Raw genomic sequence first — 23066 nt, 5'->3', positions numbered from 1 at the left:
TGGGAAATCATGTCCTTATAGACATCAGGGGGGAAACCATTTATGTGCCCTGAGTGTGATCAGTGCTTCAGGAAATGTTCCACCCTTATTGCACACGAGAAAACCCACATGACCCAAAGTGATGAGTGTAGAGATGGTTTGACTTTCATTTCTAATCTCCCATTTTGAGTCCAGCTGAGAAACTGACTGATTTGAAGACTTTGCCTGATTTTTTTGTAGGCAAATATGTTGTGGTATTAGATGGGCCTTCAGCGTAAGAAGTGACGGGTCCCTCCTATGGAGGAAGGAACCCTGAGCATAGTGGAAGACAGATATTTATACATTTCTTTGCTTTCACTTCAGACTAGCAGAAACCTGTTGAGGCCTAAACTTCAGCCTTGCCATCTCAACATATGAGCAATCATCAAATTCATCAAATGTGTGATTAACATTAGCACAAAAGGTTTGACTTGCCAGAGATATTTTTCAGGCTTGAAAGACATGGATTTTCTCCATGTTGTAGGTGTGTGTATTTGTATTTCTCTCTGAGTGCATCTGCAAATGTGTACTCTATCCCCAGGACTTCCAGATACACAGTCATGTAAAAAAGGAAGTACACTCTCCTTGACTTTTATGATTTTACTTATCAGGACATAGTAGAAATCATGACATAGTTAAGAACTTAGAAATTCTTAAAAGTAGGTAAATACACCACTGATGAATAACAACAACACATGACATCAGGTCATCAATTAATTCATTTAAAAGAATGGAGAAGTCATGTGTGAAAAAAAGTATGACTCAATAATATGTAGAGCCACCCTTAGCAGCAACAACTAGAAATAATTCTTTTTTTTATTGTTTATTTTATACACATAAGCACATCAACAGGACACATAAACACATTAATAAAAATAACGACATAACTTAAAAACAACATAGGAACAATAAGTTCCATCGTATATCATACAGCATTTCCGAATCGGTTTCTTTGCAATTAGTGTTTTCCTTTCTATACATTTCTGTCTTGCGTTCATAATCTCGTTACTCATTATCCATTTTTATATACATTTATTTATTTATACTTAGCTACTTATGATCAAGTATTATTTACCTGTATTGTGCTTTATATTTTTACTGTCATCTATTCTCTTACATGCAGTTATAGGTATACATTCACATAGTTATTCTTTTTCTTTGCCATTCTTATATTATTATTATTCCATTTAAAAGGGTATAAGGTATAATTTGGAATGTATTATTTACCATCCTTCACACTTGCTATGACACCACTTTCTTTTCTCTTTCTTTTCTCCCTCCCTTCTCTACTTCCTTCCTCCTCTCCTTCCCTTTCTTCCTTCCCTTACTTCTCCCCTACTCCTACCCTCTGTCTTCTCCTTCCTACCCTCTCTCCTTCTCTTTTTCTCTCTTCCTCCCTCCTCTCCTTCTCTTTCTCTCCCTCCCATCCACCTCTCCTTATCTCTTTCTTCTTCCCCTACCTCTCCTCCACATCTCACCTTATTTTCTCTTTATTTTACTTTCTCCCTTCCTTCCTTCCTCCTCTCCTTCCCTTTCTTCCTTCCGTTACTTCTCCCCTACTTCTACCCTCTTTCTTCTCCTTCCTACCCTCTCTCCTTCTCTTTTTCTCTCTTTCTCCCTCCTCTCCTTCTCTTTCTCTCCCTTCCACCCACCTCTCCTTACTTCTTTCTTCTTCCCCTACCTCTCCTCCACATTTCTTCTTCCTCTCCTACTATCTCTCATCTTTCTCTCTCTCTCTCTCCCACCCTCCACTTCTTTCCTTTCCTTCGTCCCTCCATTCTCTACTTCCTTCCTCCCCTCCTTTCTTTCTTCCATTCCTTTCTTTTTCTATTGTTATAGGTGTCTTTTTCAAATCCAGTTTATGTTTTCTTGTGGGTGTTATTTCCACAAGTCCATTTTTTTTCATATCATTTCCTTTTTTTCTCTATCATTCTACAGTCTATATGCCAGCTATCATCCTGATTCGATTTCACCAATCATGACCCCCTTGTTTTACTCATAATTATTATTTTTGAGAGTTGTTCTATTCTTTCATTGCTTTTTATTTCTTTGCTCCATCCATCTATACCAATTAACCCATATCTGGTCTACTTTCAATTTCTTAGGAATATTAAACATCTGGGCTCTTTTTTTTTTAGTGCGTTCAGTCCATTCAAGTTTATCGACATAATTGTTATTTCTTGATCCATCTTTAGTTGAGATTGTTTCTTTTACTTCTAGTTTGTATCTGACTTTTCCCTCTCGTGCCTTCCTTCTGTGCTCTCTCTCTTTCTTGCCTCTGTTCTTCTCTCCTGCTTCTTTTGCTGTCTTCTGATGTTTCTTCCACTTGACCTCTGTATTCTAGTTCCTCTTTGCTTCCTTGTTTTCCTTCCCTATTACAGTGTTCTTCATAGAATTTGTGTGCTTCTTCTAAATTCTCTATCTTATATCGTTTTTCTTGCCAAGATACCAGAACCCCTTCTGGTACCAGCCATCTGTACATTATTCTGTTTTTATTCAACTCGTTTGTTAAAAATTGGTATTGCCTGCGTTGTTCCCGGATTCTCCGTGGAATCTGTTTAAGCGTGGTCAGCTCTTTTCCCTGTAGTATAATTGTCTCTTCTCTGGTTTTTTTTATACACTTCATCTCTGGCAGTTTCTTAGTGAATCTTACATGTACTTCTCTCAGGAGCCTTGCATAATTAGTATTCACCCTGTAAGCCTCATCAATAATTCCTCTCAGTTCCTGTTCTGTTTTTTGCAGAAATTCAGTAAGGATATTAATCATTTTCCCTTTCAGATCTTCCTCCTCTTCTGGTATGTTTTGAAATCTTAGGTAAAATGCCGCTTTTTCATTTTCGAGTCGGATTATTGACAATTCCAATTCTTTATTAAGTTGCCTATATTCTATTTCCATTTTTCCCATCTTCTGATCTGAGTGTTGTATTTTTTCTTCCATACATTGGATATACTGTTCGTTGATTGTTAAGGCATTCTGTATCTTTTCAACTTTATCGTCTACATTTTTGATTGTTCCTTTCAATTCTCCCATTTCCTTTTTTAATTCTTCATGACTTTTCCTTGTCTCTACTTGGCTTATAGCCAAGGTCTCCTGTATCATCTGGAGCATCGATTGCATGTTTTGCATCGTAGGTGCTGGTCCCGCTGATTCTGCCATTTTTTCCCCTTTCTCCAACCCCCACACACTCTCCATTGTTTTTTGATTTGAGGAGCGGGGCAATGCTGAACTCACAATGGGTATGGTCTTTTTCCCTAATTTTGATGAGGTTGCCATTTTTAACCCCCTTTTTTGACCTTGCCCACGATTGGTTATAACTTTTACCTTATTTATACCTTGTCATTAATATCAATAATATATTATAATTATTATAATTGTATAAACCAATATTCAACAGCAATTCCACAATTATCCTTCCTTGGTATCACCTTTCAATACTTAAGCAGTCCTATGGATTTCCAGCCTGGTGACACATCAAAGGACTCACACAGGAGAAAAACCCTTTGAGTGTCCTGATTGTGGAAAATGTTTCAGTACCAATTCCAGTCTGGTGACACACCAAAGGACTCACACAGGAGAGAAACCCTTTCAATGTCCTGATTGTGGTAAAAGTTTTAGTCTGAATTCCAACCTGTTGGCACACCAGAGAACTCACACAGGAGAGAAACCCTTTGAGTGTCCTGATTGTGGGAAAAGTTTTGGTCATCATTCCAGCCTGGTGACACACCAAGGGACTCACACAGGAGAGAAACCCTTTGAGTTTGCTGATTGTGGTAAAAGTTTTAATCACAATTCCAGCCTGGTAATATACCATAGGACTCACACAGGAGAGAAACCCTTTAAATGTCCCGATTGTGGAAAAAGTTTTAGTCAGCATTCCAGCCTGGTGACACACCAAGGGACTCACACAGGAGAGAAACCCTTTGAGTTTCCTGATTGTGATAAAAGTTTTAATCACAATTCCAGCCTGGTGATACACCAGAGGACTCACACAGGAGAGAAACCATATGAGTGTCCAGACTGTGGGAAAGATTTCAGTATTAGGACTAGCCTTCTAAATCATATACTTATACACACAGGAGAGAAACCATTTGAGTGTCCCGAATGTGGATGGTGCTTCAGGAAAAATTCCACCCTTATTGCACACAAGAAAATCCACATGAGGCCCCAAGTGATGAGTGTAGAAAAGGTTTGAATTTCATTTCTAAAGTCCCTCTGTAAATCCAACTGAGAAATTGACTATTTAATTTGACTACAAAGAATTTGCCTAATTTTTTGTTGGCAAATATGTAATGGTATTAAACGGGAAGGTGGAAGGAAAAAATGGCAACATATTAGTGTGATAATGCCTATCTGGTCATTAGCAGCAGAACTTGCTGGATATGGGTAGTTCTCGGGTTACGGATGTAATGGATCCTGCCCATTCGATCCAAAACTTGAGAAGTTGTGGGAGTGAATCTCATACATTGAACGACATCAGTCCCTCCTTTTGCCCACATGTTCATTGTTTTCTTGCTCCAGATCAGTTGGACAATGCATCTGGCGCCAAGAAAGCAGCCCTGAGAGGCTGTGTGCGACTTCTTAGTGTTGCTTTCTCATTGGCAAATCACTTGAGGATTGCGTTCCTGAAGCCTTTGGCAGCCCTTTGCAAAAAGCCTTTGCCTGTAGAAACAGGTACTTCGGAGGGACACACCCACTCCTCCCAAGCTCAGTTGATGGCAACAAAGGCAGTTTGCAAAGGGCTGCTGAGGCCCTATGGGAATGCAATCTTCAACATACAATAGAAGGGGAGAAAAGATTGCATACAAGTACTTTGAGAATATGTATAAAGGGGAACAAGTAGATGGAAAACAAATAAAAGAATATTTAAATGGAGAAGAAACCCCGACAATAGCAGAAGATATGAAAGAAATGTTGTCAAAAAGTAATGAAACTAGAATTGAAACAGGTGATTCAGAAACAGAAAAATAATAAAATGCCAGGCCCAGATGGATTCCCAGCAGAATGGTACAAAATAATGGATGAATTGAATGAATTGATAGAACCCTTGATGCTGGAGATGTATAACGAGGCACTGATGAAAGCAAAAATACTGGGCTCATGGAGAGAAGCACATATTACATTAATATTTAAAAAAAGGTGCAGATAAAAAACAGATTCAAAACTATAGGCCAATTTCATTGTTGAATGCCGACTATAAAATATTCACAACAATTTTGTATTTTTTGTATTTATTGAGCATTTATAGGCCGCCCTTTTCCCTGAGGGGACTCAGGGCGGCTTACAATCACAAAGGAAAGGGAGTGTAGGACAGTGCAAAAAGAAATGTGAACAAAAATAAATTAAACAATAAAACTCAACATTCACTCAACATTCGGGAGGGGCGAAAATAGGCTCAGCCCCAGACCTGACGGGCTAGCCAGTTCTTGAGGGCTGTGCGGAAGGCCTGGACGGTGGTGAGGGTACGAATCTCCACGGGGAGATTGTTCCATAGTGTCAGAGCCACAACAGAGAAGGCTCTCCTCCGGGTAGTCGCCAGTCGGCACTGACTGGCGGATGGAATACGGAGGAGGCCAACTCTGTGCGATCTGATGGGACGCAGGGAGGTAATTGGCAGAAGGCGGTCTCTCAAACAATAATAGCGGAGAGATTGAAAAAACTATTAAATGGCTATATACATCCAGACCAAAATGGATTTCTCCCAACAAGACAAATCGGGAATAACACTAGAATAATTGCAAATATTTTAGAGTACTATGAAGCGCATCCAGAGAAACAAGTGGCACTCGTCTTTCTGGATGCACAGAAGGCATTTGACAATTTAAATTGGGAATTCATGATACAACAAATTAAGAATATGAAATTAGGGGACCAATTTGAAAGATTAATAGAAACAATATACACCACCCAAAAGGCAAATATATTATTAAATGGAGAAAGTACAGAGACCTTTAAAATAATGAAAGGAGTAAGGCAGGGATGCCCACTATCACCTCTGCTCTTCATCCTGATTCTTGAAAGTTTTTTAATAAGAATTAGACAAAATTAGGAGATAAGAGGAACTAAAATTAAAAAAGAGGAATATAAAATCCAGGCCTTTGCAGATGATTTGGTATTCATTATAGAAGACCCACTAGAAACAGGAAATAGCTTAATGCGAGAACTAGGAAAATATGGAGATGTAGCAGGGTTAAAGATTAATAGAGAAAAGACTAAAATGATAACTAAAAATTTGAAGGAAGAACAAAATAAAGAATTAGAAAGGATAATAGGACTGCAAGTGACAAAGAAAGTTAAATATTTTGGAATATGGCTAACTGCAAAGTGCTCAACTATAAAAGAAAATAATTATACAAAATTAGTGCAACAAATAAAAAAGATCTAGAACTATGGGGGAAACTACAACTAACATTATTAGGGACAATAACAGCGATAAAAATGAATGTACTACCCAGACTATTATACCTATTTCAAACAATCCCCATAAAATTAGGAATTTTTTCACGGAATTGAATAAGATTATATTAACATTTATCTGGCAAGGGAAGAAAGCCTGGATAAAGTTGAAAGCGCTACAGGATGACAGAAGCAGAGGTGGTATGGGACTCCCGGACTGGGAGCTTTATTACAAAGCAGCAGCACTAACATGAATCAGGGAATGAATAAATTTAAAAAATAAAAGAATACTAACATTAGAGGGCCACGATTTGCAAATGGGATGGCATTTTTTCCTATGGGAAGCAGGTAAAAAGAAACAAAAATACTTTCACAGACACTATATTAGAGATGCACCGATACAGGTCTGGAATAAAATTAGAGAAAAACATTACATGAAAATACCGACATGGCTTTCCACTATGGAAGCCATGACACATTCCAATACACTAGAGCTATCGAAAATGGTTAGATATAGTGAAATTTTAAACAGCCAAGGGAATTTGAAAACAAATCCAGAATTAAAGGAGCAAAATATAAATATAGATTGGTGGCCATATCTCCAACCACAATCGAGATACAAAAAAGACGTACAAGAATATGGAATATACACAGAATTACAACAAATAGATAAAATTTTAATTGGCCCAGAAAATAAATTTATAACAAAAATTTACAAATATTTATTAGAAGTAACATTAGAAGAAGAAAAATTTAAAGGTTGCATGATAGCGTGGGCCAAAAACTTTGGCTACAACATAGATCTAGTGGATTGGGAAAGAATTTGGAACACAAATTATAAACTAACACGATCAGCAGCACTTAAAGAAAATATATACAAAATGTTTTATCGTTGGCATTTATCACCAACAAGATTGACTAAAATGTACTCAAACATGAAGCCAACTTGCTGGAAGTGTAAAAAAGTACAAGGGACCTATTATCACATATGGTGGACCTGCTCGGAAACACAAAAATATTGGACAAAAATTTGGAAATTGATGCAAGAAATTACAGGAGAACAGATCAAATACAAACCCGAAATCTTTCTATTGGGAATAATCAAAGGGAAATATACAAAGAAAATTAAGTACATATTAACACATCTGGTAACTACAGCTAGAATAGCATTTGCCCAATGCTATTGGAAACAAAATAATGCCCCTTCGGACAAATTAGTGATAAAAAAAACCTTTGGATTGTGCAGAGATGGACAAATTAAGACTGAGATTAAAAGATAAAGAAGAGTCAGAATATTATGAAATTTGGAACAATTGGTACAAATGGCTGCAAAACAGGAATAAAATTAATTAAGCCAAAAAACAATATATATAAATATATATAGAACTGTGTATAAAGGTGTGTAAATATAGAAGCGGAATATATATATATGTACAGGTATGACATAACAATGTTGATGTAATGACTATAAGATGTTGTAGAAGAGAAAAAATAAAAAAAAAATCTGCAAAAAAAAAAAAAAAGGAATGCAATCTTCCAGGGAGAAGCCAATGTCACAACGAGATGGTTGTGTAGTCTCAATGCTCTGAGACCACAGCCAATACTTTTGTCACTGGGTGGTCCAAATGGACCTAAACTGTCCCGAAGAGATGGTGAAGAGAAAGAATACGTCCTGCTGATCTCGGGGATATAGCAAAATCTTCAAAAGAAGCGAGAGAAGTTCTTCAAGCCGGTGACAAATGCAATCTCCCTGCAGGCTTTGGCAAGGAAAGGGCAAATGGAGGGAAGGCCTGAAAGACTGAAGTCTTCCCTCCATTTGCTAACATCCAGGCCTCAATTCACAGATAACAGATGCCTAAAATGTGAGATTACTCAAGACTACTGACCTTGCATGATCTCGCGGTACGTTAGGCCTCTGTCCTCTGTGACTGCCGACAAATAAAGCACAGCAGAGAGATCTTTGCAAGGTAAGTCACTCTCCACAGGCAAAATGCCTGTGAAAACTCAGCTGGGGTTGGGAGAATAGGGGTGAATATAACAGAGCCTCTGCGGTCGTTCGTAAGGATGAACAACAGCTGTGGTGCTCCAGTATTCTATTCATAATTTCGGGATTTGTTTGTAAATGCTGAGGGGAAGGCGGGGGGCTTGTCGTGTAACTTTGAACATTTGCTAAGAGAACACTTGTAACCCAAGGATTACCTGTATTTATTTTTGTAGAAATTGTAAAAATCTTTTTGGAGTGGTCGCTGCCAAGGATTTAGGATCGAAGCGTTTCAATGGGTGAGAAACTAAAGGAAGCCAACTTCATTGGTGCTGGCCAGAGATGCTTCCAAGGGCACCCATGCTAAATGTCTTGTGCATCTGTAACTTTGCATACACAGAAGTTTTCATTAGGTCAAAGAGAGGAAATCACATAACCAGCAGTGCTAGAAAAGTGGGGCTTGGGAAGAGGAGATGACTGTCTATATATGCTGAGAGAAATGTTTCCAAAAGGCATTTCAAAGGGTTGGAAGAAAGATTGGTAATACAGATGTGCCTACAAAAATGTATCAAAGTTGCCCCACTCTTTGTTTGATACACATTCCTTTTTGTAAATCAAAATTTAATTAATAAAACATGCAAAACAAACAAAAACAATTGATACAGAGAAGCAGGAAAGGAGTCAAAAAAAGAAAAAATAATATAATGCACCTTCCGCCTTTTTCTCCGTTGAGAAATTGTCATCACCCATTCCTCTTTGGAAATTACCTCTGCTCAATTTACCAGAATAAAATCTTCCTTGGAAATAGATCCTGTCCTGAAGTCCATTCCTCAGAGTTATCCAGTCCAACATTTCTCTTTCACATTGCTCATAGGAACAGGGAGGTTTTCTCTCTGGACAGGTAGCAAGCAGCAAAGCTGTAATGAATACATCATATCGGCAAAGATGAGGGCAAAAGAAGGTCTGACTATTTCCCGTGCAAATGCACATAGTTAAAGTTCCAAATTTTCCCTCCCTGCTATTAGGCCAGGACACATTGTCCAATGGAGACTTCTAGTTTTGTTGTGAGAAAGTCTTTTTTGGCTCTGGTAAACCTGCCGAAACGTCCGATGTCTGGAGCTTTGTTCTATCTCCCCCTTCTGTCTCCCCATAATTTTTTTGCAAAATGAGAAATGATAATAGTTGCAACAGCAAAAACACCATTTGAAGCTTGACACACTCTGCACACTGAATTCCACAAAAGCATTGGCAGCCCTCTGATCAGCCTTGACCTAAAGCAGAACTGCAGCTTATATATTGTGGGTGTACTACATTACAAAGATATAAAACGGGTAGGAATCAACTTGATGTTGGAATTTTTTTGATAATCTCATTTGGAGACCTCATTATTCTAGGAGAGGAGTCGGTGCTAACTTTCTACACTACGTATTTCTCCACTCCCGAGATTTCATTCCATTGGTGGTACATGGTTTAAAACTGGTTCTCCTTCATATTAGGGTTAACTTGTGATTTTGTATACATGTTCTTTTCTTGGAAACAATATAGAACTGATAATGCCACTGCTGTCTTCTGTGATTTTTTTTTAACTTCCATACCTAGCAAACAAAACGTATGATTTTGTAGTGGTGCACTATCCATTTATAATCCTGACACAACTGTGTTTAACCTAGGATTTTTTAAATAACAGCTATCGAGCAGTCTTTGGGTTGTTCAGTTTTATAGACCATCCTTGCTTACCACTTACTACTCAGCCTTCACAATTACACTGGTACTGAAAAAGTAGACTTACAAGTGTTTCTCAAAGTTGTGGCCATCACAGTTATTTGGGGGCAGCCCTGGCTTGCAATTACGATATTTGCTGTGTCCCACAGTCATGGAATTGCTATTTGGAACCTTCACAATTGGCTTCCCACAAACAAAAATGACAGGAAGTTGTAAGTCACAGTCATGGTACATTGCACTGAACGGAACATGGTGATTTGCTTAATGACCACAGCTACAACAGATATTGTAAGTTGTGGGTCAATGTACTGTGAGAAGTAATCACAAACCCACCCACCCTGAGAATGAAATGTTTTGGGGAATATTAAAGAGAGGCAGAATATTATATTTACCCAAAGGAGAGATGGAGAGAGAAAAAATCTTAACAAAGGAAGAAAGTATCTTTAGAGATTTTGTGCCCATTAAGAAATCCAGGCCAGCCTATTCACAAACAAAAAACCTTCAGCTCCAGTTGCTGGGATTAAAATTTGCCTTCCCCCACCCAAATTCTAAGGACAGAATTTTTAAGGACCTTTTAGGATTCAATGGATGGAAACTGATCAAAGAGAGATTCGAGGAGTCGAAAAGGACCTGCTGCCATGGAATCACTGAAAACATCTTCCTTGATGGAGATTGGACAAGTGTGTGTTTCCACCTCCTGTCGCTAGATGGCGGTCAGGTAACATCTGTGCTTAGAAAGCCATCTACACCATCCTTGCGCTTAAAAAAGGAGTTTTAAACCATTGCTAGGAAGGATAGGAGGACGTCCTTTTCCGGATGACTCAGGGAGGAAGGAGGTGTGCAGGGCGGCTCTTCTGCTCTTCCCATGTTCGAAGCAGCAGCTGGAAGGTGAGTGGAGGGCCGGTGGGAGGAGAGTCCTGGAGCAAGTCGGGCTGTTCGGTTCCCTCCACGGCCTGGAAGCAGAGAAGCAACTGGGCTGAAGCATCTCAGCTGCTGCTGCTGCAGGTTCCTTCCCTCCCCGAATTTAAGCCCACTGGGGCTGCCCGCTGTGAAACTGGTGGCTGCAATTTTCCTTCTGGTGGGAAGATTGAGAAAACCTCTTTTAAATTAGGGGACTGGAAACTAAAACATATGAAAAACGGTTGCAGGAACTGGGTATGTCTCGTTTAATAGAAAGAAGGACTAGGTGAGACATGACAGCAGTCTTCCAATATCTCAGGGGTTGCCACAAAGAAGAGGGAGTTCAACTATTTTTCAAGGCACCTGAGGGCAGAACAAGAAGCAATGGGTGGAAACTAATCAAGGAGGGAAGCAACTTAGAACTGAGGAGACATTTCCTGACAGTTAGGACAATTAATCAGTGGAACAGCTTCCCTCCAGAAGTTGTGAATGCCCCAACACCGGAAGTCTTTAAGAAGATGTAGGATAGCTATTTGTCTGAAATGTTATAGGGTTTCCTGCCTAGGCAGGGGGTTGGACTAGAAGACCTCTAAGGTCCCTTCCAACTCTGCTGTTGTATTATTGTATTAATTAAGGTTGATTCTTTGGGAATGTCTTCCCTCCAGAGGTTGTGGGTGCTGCCATCACTGGATGGTTTTCAGGGGAGATTGAACTGCCATTTGTTGCTTGTACTGATATGCTGTGCTTGATTTTTGTCAAACATGTCACTGTGCATTACGGCCGAACATCTCCACTTTGGTCTGGTCTGTGCAAAGGACAGTGTTGCAGAAGTCCTGTGGTTTGTTCAGGTGCAACTTTGCAAACCTCAGCCATGTTGCTATGACCTTTTTAGATAGAAGAGCAACCCTTCCAAATGAACCATAGTTGTTCCGTTTTTTCTAATTACACTGTCATGGATCTTGATATTTAACATGCTAACTGAAGCCTGTAGAATCTGATACATAACTTTTTTAAAAAAAAATCTCTCGCCATTGCATTGTCTGGCCTTGGGGTGAATTTTCTTGGATGTCCACTCTTGAGAAGATTGGCGAGTACCGTATTTTTTGGAGTATAAGACACACTAAGATTTTGAAGGGGCAGATAAAAAAAAGTAGGTAGGTGGATAGAGGGATAGAGAGGAAGAGAAAGAGAGAAAAATATAGTAGGTAGGGAGAGAGATTGCATGCGTTGGTAGGTAGAGGGATAGAGAAATAGAAATAGAAAGAGAGAGAAATACAGTAGATAGGTAGGGAGAGAGAATTGGTAGGTAGGTAGGTAGAGGGATAGAGAGAAAGAGAGAGAAATACAGTAGGTAGGTAGGGAGAGAGAGTAGGTAGATGGATAGAGAGAAATAGAAAGAAAAATACAGTAGATAGGTAGGTAGAGTGAGTAGGTAGGTAGGTAGATAGAGGGATAGAGAGAAAGAGAGAAATACAGTAGGTAGGTAAGGAGAGAGGGTAGGTAGGTAGGTAGGTAAACAGAGAGAAATAGAAATACAGTAGATAGGGAGAGAGGGTAGGTAGGTAGGTAGGTACCATCTTCTGAGCATGGTATTGGCCGATGTTTGGACCTGGTCAAGGCCAACCATCCTGCATACCAACCTGATAATGGTTCTTGGAGATGCAACCACATGACACCTAAGGAAGTTGCAGATGGGGCAATGGGGTGGGGGTTGTTAGAGGGAGGGGGCTGGGCAAATGTTTGATATGTATGATTTCGTGCTTTTCTGACTCAGACTTTGCTTTACTTCGCTGCTATCTATTCATAGCCAGTAAAAGTACTTTTAATTCCACAAACAATGGAGTTGAGAGACTTCTTTCTTGGTTACTGAAGGAGATACGATCCTGAGGAAATCCCTGCCAGAGCTACCACCAGCTGACACCGGTGACCTGCAGTTGCCTGGCAGGAAGCCGAAGAACAGGATCTCATGATGTCCCACAGTATGAAACTCTTCCAAGAAGCTTGGGAGAAACGTCGTTTTTATCAGCGCCAGGCTGAGAGGGAAGCTGATTTTCCTGTTCAAGAAGAGAAACATGCAGAGGACCTGTCTCACCCTGCAGGGAGTGGGGACCCTGGGGGCAGACAGCAGAGCTGATCAGGATCGGAGAGCCCCAGCAGCAGCAGCAGCCACACGAGCCCCTCCAAGGGGGGGAGCACCCCTGAAGACGCCGAATGGTAAAAGTTCCTCCTCTTCGTGTGAAATTCGGAGGGGACCCCACAGAACTGGGATTTTTCCTGGTCCAGGTCTGGAATTTCATGCAACAGTTTGGAGAAGATTTCCCCAAAGAGGAAGCAAAGGTGAAAGTTGTGACAATGGCATTGGAGAATAAGGCGGCAGCTTGGATGGTCGCCTTGCATAATGATGATTCCCTCCTGCTGAGGAATTACAGTGTGTTTTTTTTTAAATAATCTTTATTGGTTATACATTTTTTAAAGGATAAAACATACAAATACAAATACTGTTTTAAACATACAACCACCCCCACCACCCCCGCAGTGACAGTCATTCACAGCCCAACTTTTTTTTCTCCTTCCTCGTTGTTTAGTCTCTAAGCAGCATCTTCTCGTTACAAAGTTCAGGGATCTATTACAATACCCATGTTCACTTTTAGTTCCCATTGTTAACAACTGCCATTTAACTTTCCCCGTTTTAAGTCCCTGCTGTTCTCCTTGTCGCCCACATATACCATAGGTTCCAGCTAAGGTAATGTTCCGTTTCTCCTTTGTCCCTCAGCCAACCCGTCATTCTGTCCATTTCTGCACATTCATAGATCTTTTTAATTATGGCATCTTCCGGCGGTATGGTAGTAGATTTCCAAAATTGTGCGTAGGTTATTCTTGCAGCCACAATTATATGTAGGCTCAAATGTCATATAGATTTACTCATGTTTTCTGGTTTTATGCTTAGTAAAAAATTCTCGGGTTTCCATTCCATGCTTGCCCCGGTAACCTCTTTTAGCCATTTTTTAATCCTTCTCCAGTATTTCATGGCCTCAGTACAAGACCACCAAATATGGTAGAATGTGCCATCCCTTCTTCCACATTTCCAACACAGTGGAGGTAACCCAGGAAACATTTTGGCTAACCTCGTTGGGGGGAGGTGCCATCTATAAGCCATCTTGTATATGTTTTCTTTAAATGCTGTAGATATTGTAAGTTTAATAGTCTTACTCCATAGATCCCACCATTTGCCCATTTCAATCTCATAGCCAAAGTTTCTCTCCCATGTTATTAGAAGGCTTTTATCCATCTCTTCTTTAGCATCTTGACAGGTCAAAAACTGATAAATCTTCGATAACATTTTCTTATCTCCACCAAACAAAATCTTATCTAGCCCCTGAGGGTTTGGGTAGATCCCAAACCATACCTTATCGCTTTTAAACCTGTTTCTAATCTGTAAATATTCCCACCATTCCAGATTCCTGCCCTGCTGCTCTAATTCCATCTTTGTTTTCATGTTGCCATCTTCTGTCATAATGTCTGTATATGTTATGTTTCTTGTCCAATTAAATACACTGGGATGCGTTAAGGCCTCTAACGGTGCCAACCAGCACGGAACCCTAACTTAGTATTTTTTCCTCATCTTTTCCCACACCCCTATCAATGTATTTATGGCCGCCCTGAGGAACCGCTTTGATGACCTGCTACCCGAGCATAAGGCGAGAGCCAAGATGAAAACTCTTACTCAGAGAAGAAGTCCAGTGGCTGAGTACATCCAAGAGTTTCGTGAGCTGTCGGTGCGTATGCGGGAGTGGTCCGAGGAGGCTTTAATGGACAGTTTTATGGATGGCCTGAACCAAGATATATACCACAATTGTGTTAACAGAGGGGCCCCACGCAACCTGCAACGCTGGTACGAGCTGGCAGTAGATGTGGAGATTGACCTAGCCAGGAATAAATACTAGTGAGACAGTGATAAAGGTAAAAATCTGGGAAATGTTTCCAGGAGACCAAATACTGAATGCGACCTCTATGTTTTCTGTAGTCTACGATTTCTTTAACTTCAAAATGTTGCTCTCCCTCAATAAAAAGAGGGACCGGAGGTGAAGATTGAGGTGGATGAAAGGAAGAAGTGTGTTCTGGTTTCAGCAGGTTCACATGAAATACAGGATAAATTCTTCTAAGGTTCTTCAGCAGCTCCAACTTCACTGACACAGAATTTATAATTTTTACAATGGGGAACGGACCTTAGTACTTTGGCCCCAGCTTCTTTGATTTTTGGGTGGTTTGTAGGAACTTGGTGGACAAAAACATTCTATCCCCAACATGGTAAAATATTTTTACTGGTTATGAAAAGATAGCTGCGAAAGCAAAGCAAGGTCTGAGTCAGAAAAGCGAAAAATCATACATATCAAACATTTGCCCAGCCCCCTCCCTCCAACAACCCCCACCCCATTGCCCAATCTGCAATTCACTTCGGTGTAATGGGGGTTGCATCTCCAAGAAACCATCATCAGGTTGGTATGCAGGATAGTTGGCCTTGACCAGGTCCAAACATTGGCCAATAACATGCTGAGAAGATGGTGAGAACAAAACTCCCTTTTTGACTATCTCTCCTGCACCATTTATTTCCATCCCAAATACCATGCCCCCCCCGTTGCCATGGCATCCGAAAGCAAGTAAGCGAAGCACAGGCTGACATAGAGTCTGAGATATAACCCCCTTTTTTACCAATATCTCTGGGCATTGAACTGTCTGGCCTTGGGGTGAATTTTCTTGAATGTCCACTCCTGGGAAGATTGGCAACTGTCTTGAATGTTTCCTCTTCTGAATAATCTTCCTCAGTGTAGAATGATGTTTTTTTAATTACCAAATTTTTTGAGTATCAGATGCACCAGAGTATAATATGCACCAAGACTTTCAAGAGGCAAATTTTTTAAAAAAGTTTTTGTACTCTGCAGACCACCCAAAAACGGGCTGTTTCTCGCAAAAACTGGCCCATTTTTGTATCCAAAAAAGGGCATGCACAGCCTTTAAGGGGCTTATAGAGTGCTCCTGGGGGCTAGGGGATAAAAAATGAGTGAAAAATGGCCCGTTTTAGCTCATATCTGCCCTCCCCAGCTCCCAGGAGCACTTTGGAAGCCTCCTAAAGGCTATGCACAGCCATTTTGGTGAAGGGGGCGGGGTTTCAGGAGGCCAAAAATGTATTTACTGTATAAGATGCACCCAGATTTTCACCCTTTTTTTGAGCGAAAAAAACCTCTTATACTTCGAAAAATACGGTATCTGAAAATGGCCTTTTAAACCTTCACAAATTGATGTGCAGCAACAATTGCATCTCTAAGATCATTGCTGAGGTCTTTACTCTTTGGCATTGTCTTAACACACACCTCAATGTCAGAGACTAGGAAACTCCTACACTTTGGCTTTTATAGATGTAGTCTCTCTCTCTGACCTGTGTTGCAACGTGAATCAAGTAAGTGCAGTCTTACTGAAGTACTAATGCAAATTCAAGATTCAAGATTTAATGAATTTGTATGCTGCCCAATCCCGAAGGACTCCGGGCGGCTTACATAAAAACAGTTTTAAAAATACTAAAGAATTTAAAATACAAAGACAAAGCAAATTAAAAGAACACAACACACACTCAACCTTAGTGGGGCTGGAACTTAATCAAGGGTCAACAACCCCAGGCCTGCCGGAATAGCCAGGTCTTTGTAGACTTTCGGAAGGCCGAGAGAGTGGGGAGGGTCCAGATCTCGGGGTAGATCATTCCATAGGGCTGGGGCAGCTACAGAGAAGGCTCTCCCCCGAGGAGCCGCCAGACGACATTGTCTAGTCGACGGCACCTGGAGAAGGCCCATCCTGTGAGATCTTATCGGACGCTGGGAGGTATGTGGCAGGAGGCGGTCTCGTAGATATCCAGGTCCTAGGCCATGTAGGGCTTTAAAGGTGATAACCAGCACCTTGAAGTGCGTTCGGAGACCAACGGGGAACCAGTGCAGCTCCCGGAGGATAGGTGTAACATGAGTGTATCTCGGTACACCCAGTATTGCTCATGCAGCTGCATTCTGGACCAATTGTAGTCTCCAAACACTTTTCAGGGGCAGCCCCATGTAGAGCGCGTTACAGTAGTTGAGTCTTGAAGTGACGAGGGCATGAGTGACCATTTGGAGTGCTTCCCGGTCCAGGTAGGGCCGCAACTGGTGCACCAGGCGAACCTGGGCAAAAGCTCCCCTGGTCACAGCTGACAAATGGTGTTCTAGTGTCAGCTGCGGATCCAGGAGGACACCCAGGTTGCAGGCCCTCTCTGAGGGGTGTAACATTTCGCCCCCCAGGCTTAAAGATGGAGTATCTGGACTATCCTTGGGGGGGCAACATCCATAGCCACTCAGTCTTGTCAGGGTTGAGTGCAAGCTTGTTCATTCCCATCCAGACCCTGACAGCTTCTAGGCACTGGCACATCACTTCCACCACCTCACTGAGTTGGCATTTAATCCCATGCTGGCGAATGATCTCACCCAGCAGCTTCATGTAGATATTAAATAGGAGGGGGGACAGGACCGAGCCCCGCGGCACCCTGTATTTAAGGGGCCTAGGGGTCGACCTCTGTCCTCCGACCAACACCGACTGTGACCTGCCAGAGAGGTAAGAGGAGAACCACCGTAAAACGGTGCCTCCCACTCCCACCTCTTCCAGCTGCCAGAGAAGGATACCATGGTCGATGGTATCGAAGGCCACTGAGAGGTCAAGAAGCACCAGGATAGAGGAATGTCCTCTATCCCTGGCTCGCCAGAGATCATCAGTCAGCGCGACCAAAGCGGTTTCGGTGCAGTAACCAGGCCTGAAACCAGACTGAAAGGGATCTAGATAATCCACTTCATCCAAGGTCCGTCAGAGTTGGAAGGCCACCACCTTCTCAACAACCTTCCCTAACAAAGGGAGGTTGGGGACTGGACGACAGTTTTGAAGGGCAGCTGGGTCCAGAGAAGGCTTCTTAAGGAGGGGTCTCACCACTGCTTCCTTCAAAGGTTGCAGGAAAGATCCCTCCTGAAGAGAAGTGTTCACAATCCTCTGGATCCAGCCTTGTGTCACCTCCCTGCTGGTCGAAACCAACCAGGAGGAACACGGGTCCAGCAAACAGGTGGTGGCACTCATCGCTCCCATGGCCTTGTCCACTTCCTCAGGAGTGACAAGCTGGAACTCACTCCACAAAACTTGATCAAGGCCCTCCCTCAGCATCTCTGCTGGCGCTGTCCAAGTGGAGTACAGGTCTGTCCGAATCTGAGTGACTTTGTCCGACAGAAATTGAACAAATTCCTCAGCTCTTCCCTGTAAGGGTTCACCCGCATCCCTCCCTTTCAGGAGGGAGCGGGTTATCCTAAACAGGGCGGCCGGGTGAGATTCTGCGGATGCAATAAGAGCGGAAAAATGAGTACATTTTGCCATCCGTATCGCCACTAAATAAGTCCTAATAAAGGCTCTTAGTAGTGTTCGGTCGGATTCGGAGTTACTAGTCCTCCAGCGTCGCTCTAGGCGTCTCTTTTGGCGCATCATCTCCCGGAGTTCCTCGGTAAACCAAGGTGCCCTCCTGGATCCACTGCCGTGGAGAGGCCGCAAAGGCGCAATCCGATCTAATGCCTCAGCCGCCACTGTATTCCAGACAGGGACCAAGGACTCAGTCGGGTTGTGGGCAAGGGGATCAGGTATCTCCCCAAGCTCCGTCTGAAATCCCGATGTGTCCATCAGGCGCCTGGGGCAGAACCATTTAATCGGCTCCACCTCCCTGCAATGGGGGAGTAACTTCCGAAAGTCAAGCCTCAGCAGGAAGTGATCTGACCATGACAAGAGTGAGATCTCTATCCCCTTTAGTTCCAGATCACGTCTCCACTGCCCCAAGAGAAACACAAGGTCGAGCGTATGTCCCGCCACGTGAGTCGGACGCTGAATTACCTGGGTCAAGTCCATGGTTGTCATGGAGGCCGTGAACTCCTGGGCCCCATCGGAGCGTTTGCCAAGAGATGGCAGACTGAAATCCCCCAGTACTATAAGTCTAGGGAATTCAACCGCCAGTCCGGCTACTGGCTCTAGGAGCGCAGGCAGGGTTGTTGTGACGCAGCTGGGAGGTAGGTACGTCAAAAACAAGCCCACTTGACCCTCTAGGTCCAACTTCACAAGGAGGAACTCACACCCGACAGTCTCTGGAGCAGGGATCCTGCAAGGAGCTAATGACTCCCGGATAATAACTGCTACTCCCCCACCCCTTTCTGGTCTCGTGGTTGGTGGAGCACCTGAAACCCTTCTGGGCACATTTCTGAGAGGGGGACTCCTCCCTCATGGCCCAGCCAGGTTTCAGTAATACATGCCAGGTCTGCCCCCTCGTCTAATAGTAAGTCCCGGATGAGGGGAGCTTTATGAATCACAGAGCTCTGGCAAATCTCTGGCACTTTCATGTTTCAGCTAACCATGAAAAAATAAAGTTTTGATTCAAAGCAAAATTGTGGTTGCATGTTTGCATTTCTATTTTTAGTGTTTGTAAATTTTATAACACCTGTGTTTGAAAACAACCCTTTGCCCTGCTAAGAATTCATTGATTGACCCAGTAAACAACCAATTTCTTCGTTGATTGGATATTTGAACTAGGATCTGGGTAGTATTTCATGTGTCAAATGAATCGTGATTAATGTAAAATTATTATAGGATTGTGGCATGTTTGCTTTTTCATTGTAATATAAGCTTTTTTCTTTTTTTCTCATCTTCTGCAACTATTCTATGCACAATTAAAGATACATTTTTATTTGAATCTTATAGACAAAGAAGATGGCAGTAAGAGCACTCTGGGCAACTGAGGATAACAAGCAACACTGAACAGCAAAGCAAGTCAGTCCAGAAATCAAAATATTTTCCTTTTCCTTCTGAAAACTATACAATCTTCCTAAGCAGATGAGGGAGAAAAAAAAAGAAAACCAAGAAGAGATTTGTATCTGGAGAAAGCAGAGTATGCAAAACTCAAGCATACGTTACATGAAAAGTCAAGGGAGATTATTTTTCCATTGAGCAAAGGAAGGAAATATCTCGAAGTCAGTGGGAAGGAAAAGGTGAATTGGAAAGCCATGCAGGGCAGACAGTGTTGCAGGCCTCACTCTGGGAGGAAGAAAATCACCACTAAATCAAAGTACCATTAAACAAGGTATCATCTATATTTTTGATCTCCTCAAGAACATGAGTTGTGGAAAAGCTCCATAGACGTGCCTGTTGTGGGAAAGATACAACTTGTAACTCATAGCTGACTATGCCTGAGAGGATCCAGACTGGAGAAAAGCCATACAAGTGCTCCCATTGCGGTAAATGCTTTAGCGAGCATGGCAACATGGACTCACACCAAAGAGAAACATTTTGAATGTCCTGATTGTGGGAAAAGCTTCAGCAAGAATTCCAACCTGGTGACACACCAGAGGACTCACACAGGAGAGAAACCATTTGAATGTCCTGATTGTGGGAAACGTTTCAGTACCAAATACAGTCTGGTGATACACCAGAGCATTCACACAGGAGAGAAACCCTTTGAGTGTCCTGATTGTGGGAAACGTTTCAGTATCAAATCCAGTCTGGTGACACACCAGAGGACTCACACAGGAGAGAAACCCTTTGAATGTCCTGATTGTGGGAAAAGTTTCAGTATGAAATCCAGTCTGGTGACACACCAGAGCATTCACACAGGAGAGAAACCCTTTGAGTGTCCTGATTGTGGGAAATGTTTCAGTACCAAATCCAGTCTGGTGACACACCAGAGCATTCACACAGGAGAGAAACCCTTTGAGTGTTCTGATTGTGGGAAATGTTTCAGTACCAAACCCAGTCTGGTGACACACCAGAGGACTCACACCGGAGAGAAACCCTTTGAGTGTCATGATTGTGGGAAAAGTTTCAGTACCAATTCCAGTCTAGTGACACACCAGAGGACTCACACAGGAGAGAAACCCTTTGAATGTCATGATTGTGGGAAACGTTTCAGTACCAAATTCAGTCTGGTGACACACCAGAGCATTCACACAGGAGAGAAACCCTTTGAATGTCATGATTGTGGGAAAAGTTTCAGTCAGAATTCCAGTCTGGTTAGACACCAGAGGGTTCACACAGGAGAAAAACCCTTTGAATGTCGTGATTGTGGGGAAAGCTTCAGTAACAATTCTAACCTGGTGATACACTGGAGGAGTCACACAGGAGATAAATCCTTTGAGTGTCATGATTGTGGGAAAAGTTTCAATACCAATTCCAAACTGGTTAGACACCAGAGGGTTCACACAGGAGATAAACCCTTTGAATGTCCTGATTGTGAGAAATGTTTCAGTCAGAATTCTAGTCTGATTAAACATCAGAGGACTCACACAGGAGAGAAACCCTTTGAGTGTCCTGACTGTGGGAAACGTTTCAGTCAAAATTCTCATCTTGTTTCACACCAGAGCACTCACACAGGAGAAAAACCCTTTGAATGTCCTGATTGTGGGAAAAGCTTCAGTAACAATTATAACCTGGTGATACACAGGAGGAGTCACACAGGAGAGAAATTCTTTGAGTGTCCCGATTGTGGGAAAAGTTTCAATACCAATTCCAGGCTGGTGACACACCAGAGGGTTCACACAGGAGAGAAACCCTTTGAATGTCCTGATTGTGGGAAAAGCTTCAGTAATAATTATAACCTGGTGATACACAGGAGGAGTCACACAGGAGAGATATCCTTTGAGTGCCCTGATTGTTGGAAAAGTTTCAATACCAATTCCAGGCTGGTTAGACACCAGAGGGTTCACACAGGAGATAAATCCTTTGAGTGCCCTGATTGTGGGAAAAGTTTCAGTACCAATTCCAGTCTGGTTAGACACCAGAGGGTTCACACAGGAGAGAAACCCTTTGAGTGTCCTGATTGTGGGAAATGCTTCAGTAACAATTCTAACCTGGTTAGACACCAGAGGCTTCACACAGGAGAGAAACCCTTTGAGTGCCCTGATTGTGGGAAAAGTTTCAATACCAATTCCAGACTGGTGACACACCAGAGGGTTCACACAGGAGAGAAACCTTTTGAGTGTCCTGATTGTGGGAAACGTTACAGTCAGAATTCCAGCCTGGTGAGTCACCAGAGGACTCACAAAATAGGGAAACCTTATGAGTATCCAGACAGTGGGGAAGATCTCGTACTAGGGTTAATCTTATAAATTATGTCCTTATACACAGAGGGGAGAAACCATTTGAGTGCCCTGAGTGTGACCTTTGCTTCAGAAAACATTCCACCCGTACACTTTCAGCATAAGAAGTTGCTGAATTTTTTTTTTTTTTGCAGAAATTTTGCAATTATGCAAAAATCTTTTTGGGAGTGTTATATGCATTCTTATGGTGATAGATGGTAGAAATGCCAAATACAGGTTGCAGTGAACCAGAGTCGTGTGATTCTCTTCTATGTCCTTTTGACCAGCGAATTCAATATGGAAGCCAGATTAGCTTAACAACCACGTAACTAACAACAGCATGATTCACTTAGCTGTAGCAAGAAAAGTGGTGTCAGCGTTCCAAGTATCATGCAGAATTAAATCAGAGTCCAAGGCAAAACGATCCTTTTTGTTCCAATTTAATAAGACAGACATCTTAGGCACCTTTTTCCTCCTCCGAGGCCTCCCCCTGCACCCATACGTACTCAGTAATATGCTTCTCTGAGGTCTAGTTTGGTGAAGACTTTACCCTGGGCCAGATGAGACAGCATGTCCGTCATGAGGGGGAGTAGGTATAGGTTGTGTACGGACACCCCATTTATCCCTCGAAAGTCAACACACAATCTCATGGTTCCATCTTTTTTTCAATGAACCCCGTTGCTAGGTTTTTGTCTATGTATTTGCGCATCTGTTGCATTTCCCATGGCATCATGGCAAACAGTTTGGGTCCGGGGAGTTTTGCCCTGGGGATGATTTTGATGGCACAGTTTGCCCTGGGGACGATTTTGATGGCAGAACATTGAACTCGGCCTCGCTGAATACTTCTCCGAGGTCCTGATATTCTATTGGAATCAGTTCGGCCTCTGGGATT

The 23066-nt window shown here is 42.2% G+C and overlaps 2 protein-coding genes and 1 pseudogene across 3 annotated transcripts in view; 2 read left to right on the top strand and 1 right to left on the bottom strand.

Moving 5' to 3' along the window:
* LOC148047635 (uncharacterized) overlaps positions 1–23066 on the bottom strand; it is a 152786-nt gene that overhangs the window by 66019 nt on the left and 63701 nt on the right.
* The window catches only part of LOC148047637 (uncharacterized), a 50160-nt pseudogene that overhangs the window by 3489 nt on the left and 23605 nt on the right, over positions 1–23066 (top strand). The gene's annotated exons all lie outside the window — the stretch shown is intronic.
* LOC148047638 (uncharacterized) lies at positions 3252–22427 on the top strand. Its single transcript, XM_087708096.1, has 3 exons — positions 3252–3255; positions 3463–4205; positions 20288–22427. The coding sequence occupies exons 1-3, from the start codon at positions 3252–3254 to the stop codon at positions 22202–22204; spliced, it is 2664 nt and encodes an 887-aa protein (XP_087564222.1). The 3' UTR covers positions 22205–22427.

Source organism: Thamnophis sirtalis, unplaced genomic scaffold (assembly GCF_051295495.1).
Source record: "Thamnophis sirtalis isolate CommonGarterSnake01/CBP01778 unplaced genomic scaffold, rThaSir2_p1.2 scaffold_3, whole genome shotgun sequence".
NCBI classification, from domain to species: Eukaryota; Metazoa; Chordata; class Lepidosauria; order Squamata; family Natricidae; genus Thamnophis; species Thamnophis sirtalis.
This window is presented reverse-complemented; position numbering and strand designations above follow the sequence as displayed.